The sequence below is a fragment of the Bos taurus genome, chromosome 2, assembly GCF_002263795.3.
Source record: "Bos taurus isolate L1 Dominette 01449 registration number 42190680 breed Hereford chromosome 2, ARS-UCD2.0, whole genome shotgun sequence".
Taxonomy (NCBI): Eukaryota; Metazoa; Chordata; class Mammalia; order Artiodactyla; family Bovidae; genus Bos; species Bos taurus.
Genome location: NC_037329.1, coordinates 79848569 through 79860679, shown reverse-complemented (window position 1 = coordinate 79860679; position 12111 = coordinate 79848569). Strand labels below are relative to the sequence as shown.

Below are 12111 nucleotides of genomic sequence, written 5' to 3'. Positions count from 1 at the left end.
CATTTATAAACAAGTAAGGCTGAGTGATTGAGTATGAGTGGCAATATTGCATTATGGCATCAGTGGATATTCAATATTGGAAATGCAGTTCTACACACATATTCTCTTCCAGAAGTTCAGACAAGCCACTCTGTTCACATGCTTGGATCAGGGAATATGAAGATGCCAGGGAAGAAGTGCCCCATTTCATGTCCATGCCAACTCCCAGTACCCACAGCTACTTTACAAGGCTGTCTCCAGACTAGCTTAGCTTTGGGGGAACTGCTTGGCATTCACACCCCCAGCTCAGCCAGGGGTCAAGACTGGCCTCTGAGCTTCCTCCCATCCCTCTGAGTCACTCCCACTGGATTCTATGGGTTTGCCTCTGAAATGTTCCATTTCCAGATGAGACTCTGCCCTCGTTCCTTCCAGCCTGGATTACTGCCAAAGCCGACCAGATCCCTAAACTTCACTGTCCTTGAGTTCCCTTCCCCCTGGGGCACCAGGACAGTTCAAATCTCAGTTCAGTTCGGTCATCCAGTCATGTCCAAGTCTTTGCGACCCCATGAACCGCAGCACGCCAGGCCTCCCTGTCCATCACCAACTCCCGGAGTCCACCCAAACCCATGTACACTGAGTCGGTGATGCCATCCAACCATCTCATCCTCTGTCGTCCCCTTCTCCTCCTGCCCTCAATCTTTCCCAGCATCAGGGTCTTTTCAAATGAGTCAGCTCTTCGCATCAGATGGCCAAAGTATTAGAGTTTCAAATCTCAAGGCTGCCCTTATCTCTCCTGCCTGCTTAAAATTGCAAATCCTTAGCACACAAGCCCTTTGTGACCCAGATCAGCTCTTCCTCTTCCACATATATCCCCCTTCCCAGCATGCATCCTACATTCCAGCCTCTGCAGACCAAAGGAATTGAGATCAAGGATGTGCCATGTCTTTGTACCTTTGTCTCTCTCCTTCAGTCCTTGGCACCTGCTGTTCCCTCTGCCAGAACACTCTTCCCTCCAAATGGCTCATCCCCTTATCTCCAGGACCCACTGGAGTATCACAGTCTCAGGAAGTAAGGCATCCCTGGCTGCCTTATTTAAAATGGTACACCATGGTACTCCCACCCCCACACAGGCCTCCTGTGTTCTTGTCACCATCTCCAACACCATTTATTTTCTTCTCTGGTTTATTGTCTCTCCCCCTGCTAGGATATAAGCTCAAAAAGGCTGAGATTTTTGCCTGGTACCTGCACTCATGCCTGGCACATGACAGGCACTCAATAACATCTGCTGAATCACTGGATCAACACTGTTCCCTCTGCTGGGAAAATTATATCCTGGCCCTAAATGCTATTCCTTATCTATGCAGCTAACTCATTCTTCAAAAATCCTATTGTCCCATCCCCCCGCCCTCAGGCAGGGCTTAACACCTTCTCCCTGGCATGCCCACAGAACTTTATCCATGGGGGACCACACTCAAGACACCTGCAGACAGGGGGCACTATTGATAACTATGCTGGAATGACAGGCTGTCAAGGGCAGGCCAGAACACATGGTCACTCTGATCTCCCACCTTTTGCATGGCGGTTCTATCTCTTGTGTATTCATTTACTTCCTGGTATGTCTCCCCCACTTGGCTATAAATCCTTCAGGGACAAATCATCTCTGTATCCCCAACACCTCACACATACTATGGATGCTTAATAATGCTGAGTGAATGAATGAACCATCGCTTCTGCTTGGGGATTTGGAACCCTGAGACAGGCTGGAGCAGGGAAGACAGCACACCTAGACAGTGGGCACAGCAGCAAGCACCGCCCCCACCCTGGGGTGGGGAGGGGATGGTCCTCCAGGACCCACTCCCCTTGCAAGTATTTCTGTCCCATGACAGCCCTGGGGCCCTGTCTCCTAAGAGTGGTTCTCCTAAGTGCCTTACTGAACTCTGTTTCTATTACCGTTGATTTTGTTGACCTCCCCCAGAACAGACCAGTATTTGCTGACCCCTGTTTAGACAAACTCCCACACAGTTCCCTTTGCCCCACCCATCCAGTCCAATGGTCACACAAGTCCCAACAACAGGCCACAGCAGTGAGTATTATTTCAACAACAAAGGGGGGACCCCTCCCCACCCTCTGAACACAACCTCTCCAGACAGCACTCCTCGAGTGTGTTCTAACAGTAGATGAAGTGTTATATTATTAACTCCTATCAGGGCTGAGGCCTAAGGTGAAATGGATCTCTTCCAGAATGTTGTAGGATTTCTCAGGGCCTGTCAAAGTCCTGTAACATTCTGGCGGGAAGCAGCCTATTTTGCTAGGAATTAAATTTTTCCCTTTAATATTACATACCATTGAAATAATCATGTTTGTTGGTATGAATATGTGCTTAGCTGGCTCAAAGAATCACCTTTTCAACATAAACTTTCTTTCATGTCTGAGATATGCATTTTCTAAAGAGTGATAAAAATTTTAATTAGGGATCTAGAAATTAGAATTCAGAGACTTTGCAGACATACAGAAACACTTTTCATTAATAAATGTATCCTTCTATCACAATTCTCATGGTAAAAACATCACAGTTATATAGAACCTAAGCTTTCTGATTTTAATTTTAAAAGGTTCATAAACTATAAGAGAAATTAGCTTAGGTCAATTTCTGCTAATAATATATGTTCTAAAAGACACTATTTTGAAAATAATTCCCATAAAGCGATAGAGAATAAAAGTTTGAGTTAAAGGCAGGAAGTTCAGATCATGGAGCTTCGTAAAAGCTGATTTAGTGAGAGGCCCAGGAAGCTTCCATTTAACATCTGTCCTTCACCACCACAGGGTATCACACTGCTTAAATAAACCAGTCTTTCTACATCAAGAAAGTTTTTCATCCACCGTTGTCCAGAATCCAACAAGTATATGCCAAGACAAAGCAAACGTGGTGACTGCCTTCTGCTTATTTTGACCCAAGACAGTCACACAGCAAGGGAAAAGGGCAATTTTAATGATTTTTAAGATATGACATTCCATATGAGTTGTTAAGGTATTCAAACTAGAGAGTAAGATGGAGCTCAGGTGCTCCTGAGCACAAGTTACTCATGTGGATTAGAGACCTAAGCAGATACAAACCCTACCAGATCACAACCAATGGCCTACTGACTTAAACTACCTGAGAGAACATGGCTTAGAGGTGCTTTACAAGAATAGTATTTAAATTCATTTTGTTTTTCATAAGAGTTTCCCTTCCCTTCCTCTTCCCTTTTCCCCTTGAACGGACGGTTTGAACAACATCGGTTTCTGTACACTTAAGTTTGAGGATTGTCTCCTTCATGATGACAGAAATTTTATTGGCTTTGTTCACAGCTATATCCCAGTGCCTAAAAGAGAGCCTGGTATATGGTAAGCTCTCAATAAACATTTGCTCAGTAAATGAGTAACTTTCCTAAAGCAATAACCAGAAAGAATGCTAGATGGGAAAGCACAAAACCCTTTTCTGAAAGTGGTTTTCCAGAAGGGACTGAATCAATGAGAGGCTCACCTATTTCAAAAGGAAAATTAGGGAAATAATACAAAAGCCTCATGACAGGACATCACATCAACATTTTCTCTTGTTCTCTATCTTTCTCCCTCTTCCTCTCCTTCCCTTCTCCTTCTCTCCATCTCTCGCCTTGATAAAGTACCTTAAACCCAGTTGTAAAAGCAACCTCTATTAGAATCAGGCTCTAGTTACCATAAGACTTCTTCAAACAAATAAATTTTTACTCACAATATTTTAACTCTGCTAAGGAAAATACTGGTCACAGAACAGGGACAATGCCTGGGGCTTCTGCCCTAAACTCTATCCTAAGTCCTGGACATGCAACCACAGCACCAGCACATTGTGAGACACGGTCAGAAATGTTCTTTCTAATATGAATCTGGTTCACCCTGAAAGGAGTACAGGATTAACAAGGACTCAAAATCCACAACATCTTTCTAGCAACACCATTCTCTAAGCACTAATATCTAGCCCTACAAATTCAATCATCATAAAATTAGGGATCACAGGTTCCCTAGAGACGTCTGGAAAACTGACAGGAACACGTCTACATCCTCCCATTAATCACTTGTCCCTTTTTAGGTGACAGTAGCCAGAAATTTTTCAAGGCCTTAAGATATTTTTCTCAGTTTTTAAAATGTGTTGCAAGCTTTTCCATTTACCAGAATGCAAAGACTGCTTCCTTCAAATAGTGCTTGAAATGCCTATGTAATATGACCACCGTATTATACCTCAGTCTGAGAAGGACACATTTCAGCTTGCTCCGGGGTTGCAACCACTGAGAGGGGTAGGTGGTGGGGTACTTTTCCTTCTAGAGGCATGTTCCCTTCCCTAGACACTGCATAAAATTAGATAGTAAGTGCTCTACATCAGGAATAAATTGAACACTCAGTGTTGAAGAGCACTATAAAAATACTTTAGTCTACTTTATTGTAAAAATGAAAAAAACTTCTCATTATACCACATGAAGTTTTGAATAAACTCTGCAAATAGCCTTCCAAGAATAGTTTGATTTCCTTGAATTGTCAGAGATAATACAGGCAAAATGTAATGAAACATTATTTAAAACCTCTTTTGTACTCAAGTAATGGAGCTCTTAAGAGAAAAGCATTGTGAAAGCCATGGAGATGGACAGAATAAAATTCCTGATCTATAGAAGCTTCGGTCTCATTAAGGAGGATGATGCTGCAACACAATTAGCCACAGTAAGAAAGGTGGTGTGTAAGATCATATGAGTGGTTCCAAGAATTCAGAGGCAGGGAAAGTCACCAGTGGATCAGTCTAGGGCTGATCAAGCCTTTAAGACAGAACCTAGGAGACAGGCAGGATGTTAACAGTAGAGTTGGGATATGAGGTGGGAGACGTAGAAAGGAGAAGACATGGAAACCTGTGACTCCAGAAGGCATGTAGTGGTGTTTAGACTGGAGAGGAGGACTGAGGCTGGACTGGCAGGAGCCTGAACAATAAGCCAAGGAACTTGAAGTTCACACAGATAGTAACAGGGACCCCAGGGGGTTTTCTGATTTTACAAAGATCCATCTGAGGGTGATAAACCCTATCTAGTGCTGCAAGGTTAAAAAAAAAAAAAAAAAAGCAATAACCCAAGAACAGGCCAGCTGATTTGGTAATTAACATATCAGAAAGCGTATGTCGCCACGGTAGTCTGAGTGGAGGAAGTGACCAGTTCAGTCATCCCCCTTATCTCTCCCCTATCATTCTTCCCCATCTCTCAGGTTTGGCCTTTGAGGCAGTTCTCCATGAACAGAGTTACTAAGTGGTCTAAAATGTAGCAAGTCCTCCCTGGGATATTTAAGGAAAATTCCTTATACACAAAAACTGTAAAAACCACACTGGAAAGACATGGCTTACACAATTAGAAAGGTAAACAGTATCATCTATGCAGAGCCAGCCACCCAATGTTATCAGGCTTGAGGTATAGCTTCAAACATAAAGGGGACAGGAATTCAAAGAAGGAGGGGAAAGAAGAGATTATGACACCAGAAAACCATTTTTGGCTTTTTTTTCCTTCCCCCCCCCCCCATTACTTCTATTATTTATTTTTTCTTATTAGAAAAGCAATGCATGGCTCTTACATAAAAGAACACCAAACGAGAAGAACATTAAAAAATATCCATAATACCACTCAATAGAAACAATTAGCCTTTTCATACAAATTCTTCAAAATCCTGTCTTACGTATATTTATTGTATATATGTACATGTGGTGTGTTAGTCTTATCGTTCAGTTGTGTTTGACTCTGCAATCCCATGGACTACAGACCTCCAGGCTCCTCTGTCCATGGGAATTTCCAGGCAAGAATAATGGAATGGGTTGCCATTTCCTTCTCCAGGAGATTTTCCGATCCAGGGATCAAATCCGGGTCACCCGCATTTCAGGCAAATTCTTCACTGTGTGAACCACCAGGAAAGTGCTATATATGTACATATGCTTCCATAAATTAGGTAACAGTGCTTGTAATTTGTCTGTGTTGTTGTTCAGTCACTAAGTCGTGTCCGACTCTTTACGACTCCGTGGACTACAGCACGCCAGGCTTCCCTGTCCTTCACTATCTCCCAGAGTTTGCTCAAACTCATGTCCACTGAGTCAGTGATGTCATCCAACCATCTCATCCTCTGTCACCCCTTTCTCCTCCCGCCTTCAATCTTTCCCAGCATCAAGGTCTTTTCCAATGATTTGTCTGTAGCTAACTATAATTTATAAAAGTGATTGATGGTCATTTATAACTAGCAATTAATTTACTTCATTTAACCCCTTATTCAATGGCACCTCACTCCAGTACTCTTGCCTGGAAAATCCCATGGATGGAGGAGCCTGGTGGGCTGCAGTCCATGGGAATGCTAAGAGTCGGATACGACTGAGCGACTTCACTTTCACTTTTCACTTTCATGCACTGGAGAAGAAAATGGCAACCCACTCCAGTGTTCTTGCCTGGAGAATCCCAGGGATGGGGGAGCCTGGTGGGCTGCTGTCTATGGGGTCGCACAGAGTCGGACACGACTGAAGTGACTTGGCAGCAACCCCTTATTCATGAGTTAAGAAAACATTTTTTAAAAGGAATATAGATAAGAAGCCACTGTTTATCTTCATTTTATTCATTTATACATTTCCGCTCTCTGAAAGTCACATACTTATGTAGAATGTAAATATTTTTCAGTTGTCTGACACTTAAGAAAGACCATTTCTGGACACCTTCAAAAACACATTGAGTTATGAGGGAAATATCTGGACAGTTTTGCAGACTAACAGTGAACAACAGATCAAGAGAAACTTCAAATAAAATATGAGGCAAATTAATCAGCAATTTTCAAGGGACATGGTTTGAGCAGCTGCTTAAGTTATTTTTTATTCAAACTGGAACCAAGTTCCTGAAGTAGTTATCATTAGAATGCATCAAAAGCTTAAAGTCATCTTATCTTCTTATACCACAAAGATCCTCTCTTTGTGGATCCTATCTCTGAAAAGGTCAGGTTGGGTTTTAGCAGGGAAACTAGAAAGCACTAACTCTGTTTCAAATGCTGTCAAAGATGGACATTCACAAAGAATAATGAAGGAAAATGCATTAAAGTAAGTGGAAATGTCCCACCATGGAGGAGAAAACGGTAAGGAAGAGCTTGTCAGAATGTTGGAAATGTGTCCCACGTATTATAATAATTATTATACTTATCACTGTTAATAGCAGCAGCTGTCCATTACAACGGATTCCCTGATAAGCACTGTATTTATATCAGATAATTGTATTTTCTAAATATCTTCTAGATAGTTATCCCTCACAAAAATCCTATGAGTTATTTTCCCATTGTATGCAGCCAATTAATTTCTGAGTTGATGTTTTTTTTTCAAGTAACTTGCTCAAGGTTACAGAGTTTATAATGGGAAAACTGGGACTCAAACCAAATCTTGATCAATGTATTTTGAACACTTATTTTCAGGTGCTAAGCAAATTACGGTGAGCAAAAGCTGGTAAGGCAGGTAAAGCTGACAGGAATCAAATAACGTCCGAAAGAAATGTTTAACTGTAACTGTGACAAGAGCAATAGATCTGACTTTGGCAAGGACAGGGTCTAATGCAATCTAAGATCTAAAGAACAGGAGTTGCCTTGGGGGAAAGGGAGAGGAAAAGCATTCCAGGCAGAAGGCACAGAATGTGCAAAGATGACCTGATGGTGGGAAGGAATGTGCTGAGGACTGAAAAGTGAGGTGGGGAGGGAGCTGTGATATGAATCTAGCGATTTCAGATTTAATAGGTGAGATTGTACCTTTCACCCCACATACAATGTTTTATGTTTCTGTTTAGTTGTTAAGCTGCATCCAGCTCTTTTGTGACCCCATGGACTGTAGCCCGCCAGGCTCTTCTGTCCATGGAATTTCCCAGACAAGGATACTACAGCGGATTGCCATTTCCTTCCCCAAGGAATTTTCTCGACCCAGGGAACAAACCTGCATCTCCTGCACTGCAGGCAGATTCTTTACCACTGAGCCACTAATTTACAGAGCATGGCAAAAATATCTTATCTTTATCACAGGCACTCTGGGAATTTATTGCCAGTGTGGTATTTTTCCCTTGGGGATAAAAGGTGAATTCAGGTAAGCAGTGCTATGTAGCCTCTTATAAGAATCTTTAGGAGCAGGTATAAAAAATGGATATTCCAGGGCATGAATTTCTGTGTTCTAGAATATACATCTAGCATACAACTAAACAACCCCAAAGTGGAGATTTCAGCTGCAAATGGAAGAAATGGCATGCAGTCTCTGGAGGCAAACCGAGGCACAGCGAAGTTATCCTGGAGAGCTCAGAATGCAGGAACATAGGCAACCCAAGGATGGCAGAATAAAACTGCAGAGTAACAGGCCTAATGTGAAAATGACAGAATGTATTTCCAGCTGAGAGGCACGGCAGGTAACTATTCTCACATCCCTGCTCCCCAACCCAGAGCTGGGTGGCTTTGATAAATGGCTGATTATTCTGAGACAATTTCCCCTCTCAGATGGCGCCAGAGGTAAAGACCCCATCTGCCAATGCGGGAGATATAAGATACACAGGTTCAATCCTTGAGTTAGGAAGATCCCCTGGAGAAGGAAATGGAAACCCACTCCAGTATTCTTGCCTGGAAAATCCCATGAAGAGAGAAGCCAGGTGAGCTACAGCCCACAGGATCACAAAGAATTGGACACGACTGAAGCAACTTAGCACACACATATGCACACACTATAGTACCTACCTCACAGAATTATTTTGAGAATGACATGAGTTACAATACACTTCAAGTATTTAGAGAAGTACTTGCACACAGTAAGTATTCAATAAATACAAGCTATTACTACTAGTATTATTAATGCTATTACTGTAAAAGGCAGTAAGCAGTTAAGGAAAGGAAAACACCTGCAAATATATATCTAAGACAATGGCTTCCTAGGTGGCTCAATGGTAAAAGACTCCACCTGCCAATGAAGGAGATGTTGGGAACAACCCCTGGAGGAGGAAACGGCAACCCACTCCAGTATTCTTGTCTGGAGAATCCCATGGACAGAGGCAGGTAATAGTCCATAAGGTCATAAAGAGTCAGCCACAACTGAGTGACTGAACGCATGCGCGTGCACACACACACACACGCGCACGCACGCACAACACAACAGGTCCTCAAACTTGCAAATACCTCTGAATCACCTGGAAAGCTTGTGTAAAATGTAGATTCCTGGCCTACTAGAGTAAGGCTTACGAAACTAAATTTCTCCTAAGCTCCTGGCACAATATTGATATAGCTGATCTAAGCACTTAAGAGGCATGACTTGAAGGCTGAGAACTTAAAACAAATCTTAAGGCATCAAATAAGGTATTTCCTTGTAGGGACTTATAAAGAGAACTTTATCAAACAAATTTCAGATTTTATTTTTGCTAAGGCAAAATGAAACAAATTCACTTACAAAATATACTCCTAAGGAGCAAACTGAATAATCAAAATCTACTTGATTGGTAAAATACAGTGTTTAGTTTTAATAACCACTCCCACAAATTATTTAAATCTTTAGTTTCAAACAGTTCAAAAATATTACTGTATGCTCCACTATCAAAAAAAAAAAAAAAACCAAAAACCTAAAATCAGTATCTGGACAGTAGTGTGCATGTTCTTTAATTATCAGATTTATTTTCTAGTAAAAATAATAGAGCCCATCTTCAATCATACACAAAAAATTCTTTTCTGCTAGGACACAACTAAAACTCTGCAGATTGTCTGACTTTAGCTCAGGGTTTCTCACTAGGTAACTAGTGTAGATTATTGGTTGGTTGGTTTTAGTCACTAAGTCATGTCCAACTCTTGTGGTTGGTTTCAGTCGCTAGGTCATGTCCAACTCTTGTGACCCCTTGGGCTGCAGCCTACCAGGTCCCCCTGTCTGTGGGATTCCCCAGGCAAGAATACTGGAGTGGGTTGCCATTTCCTTCTCCAATTATAGATTATTACTTACGGGAATTATTTACAATGACAAGTGACTTTCTCAGAAAAATCAAACAAGTGACTAACTTCAAGGAAGGTGAAATCATTGGCCTAATGCACACATCTGGTGAACAATGTCCATGAAGATTATAAACTGAAGGCATTATGTATTTCTTTTTCTCAAAACCCATTACACAATCCAACACCTGGAATCTTTCTTGACCCAACAAAGGCATGGAAACACTGCTTGGGCTGTTTATAATAACAAACAATACACATTCCTGTTTTATTTGCAAAAATAATTAGTAGCAGCTGCTACTTACACAGAATTTTTAACAGAAAATACTTTACATACTGAAACCAAATACTTCAGGACTTAAAGAGCCTGAGGACAAATGAAGTCTTCTTTTTTTTAAATTTAAAATAAGCTGTAACAATTAGCTTCTATGTTCCTTCATCTGATTTTTAAAAATGACTAATAACATTTTCCTGAGACTCAAAGGAAACAGCTGGACACATCTGTCAACTCAACATCCCTGGAGTGAAAGAGAAACTTGATACTTTAATACCATACTTACATATGAGGGCTCAGTTCATAGAAATTTCTGTTCCTGTAATCTTCCACTTTCTCTGGTGAATAAATGGGCAATGACCGGTATGGGTTAACGGATATAACCACACTTCCAATGTATGTCTGCAAAAGAAAGAATAAAATACAACCATTTTACCATCTTAAGTCTTAGTGTTGCATGGCTTTATCCTTTTAAAAACACTGGTTCTACTATACTCCAGTATAAAATAAAAAGTTTTAACAGTGGTACATCCTGAAAATAATTTCAAAATTTAAAAAATAAAGACACTAGTTCTACTGCCTGATCATTTTGTACTTTTCAAGAACACTTTACATCTCTGAAGATAGATGGCCGATAATGTTTATTTTGCTGATACAGGAAAGCACAGATTTATACATTGAAAAAAGCTTTCAAAATAAATCTCTAGATTAACTCATGATCCTGAATAAGAGTCCTCCACAACCGTCATACTTGCCAAAAATTTCGTCACCGACCACAGCTAATTGTCAGCAAGACTATGCTTTCCTGGATTCCAGCTACAACTGGTGCTTCCCTCTCTCATCTTTATCCTCCAATTTCAGTCTATAGTGACCCAGGCTTCCCCTCCTCCATGCCTACACCCATACCTATCCAATGGGACCTTGACTTTGGCACTGCCCTTTCATAGTCTGTCCATCTCTACAATGGGCTCAGACCACATATAACTCAATATCAGAGTTACAGCTTTCCCTTGGGCATCTTGCTTGGAGAATCCCATTGACAGAGGAGCCTGGCAGGCTACATTCCATGGAGTCACACGAGTCAGACACAACTTAGTGACTAAACCACCACCACCACCACTCAAACAAAATAATTTCATATTACATCTAATGGACTTCAATATCAGAATTGAAAAGTACTTGCTGAAAGAGTACATTTCATGTTGAATTTAAATTTAATGTAGAATTTAAATGTACTTTCAGAAGGATCCATGCTGTTATCTTAGCAGACAGTAAGCCTCTCACACTGCAAACCATAACATTATTTATGTTTCTTTCCATTTCTATCTTAAATTCTCAGCAGCAAGAACAGAGTTGGGTTAGGTCACTTTGCACAAAGACTACCACAATGCTGCAAGCAAAAGTTACTTAACTGTAACTCATCTTAGCAGTTTCCTTTTTCCTTTCAGTTTTAACATTATAAAGATGGCAGGAAGGGGGATGCTAACAAAAAAGATGTCAGTTATGAAAAGGTTTTTAAAGAAAAAGATAAAAAAAGAAAGAAGAAAAAGCTCACTTCCAACTTCCCCACCTTTCTAGGGTCAAGCAGCAAAAGGTGACATTTTTAGGCCAACAAGTTTTTCCAGTACTGTCACCACTGGATTCAAGGAGACTGTTAGATCTTTCTAGAAAATTAAACAGAATAGAAAACAGAACAGTAAAAATGTTCTGATCTTTTTTTCAAAACGTGGGTCACAATTATTTTAATTATAAAAGCCTTTTCCCCCAACCTGGAAAACGGAACAGGTCACTTTTATATCTATTTTCATCCTATAAGGTCGGAGAAGGCAATGGCACCCCACTCCAGTACTCTTGCCTGGAAAATC

General features: G+C 41.0%; 1 protein-coding gene across 7 annotated transcripts in view; it reads right to left on the bottom strand.

The window, feature by feature from the left end:
- Window positions 1-12111, bottom strand: part of MYO1B (myosin IB) — a 199208-nt gene that overhangs the window by 134107 nt on the left and 52990 nt on the right. For all 7 annotated transcript variants that reach the window (XM_024976322.2, NM_001102199.1, XM_059875676.1 and 4 more), the window contains 1 exon segment: window positions 10533-10648. In XM_024976322.2, coding sequence (XP_024832090.1) covers window positions 10533-10648 — 116 coding nt within the window.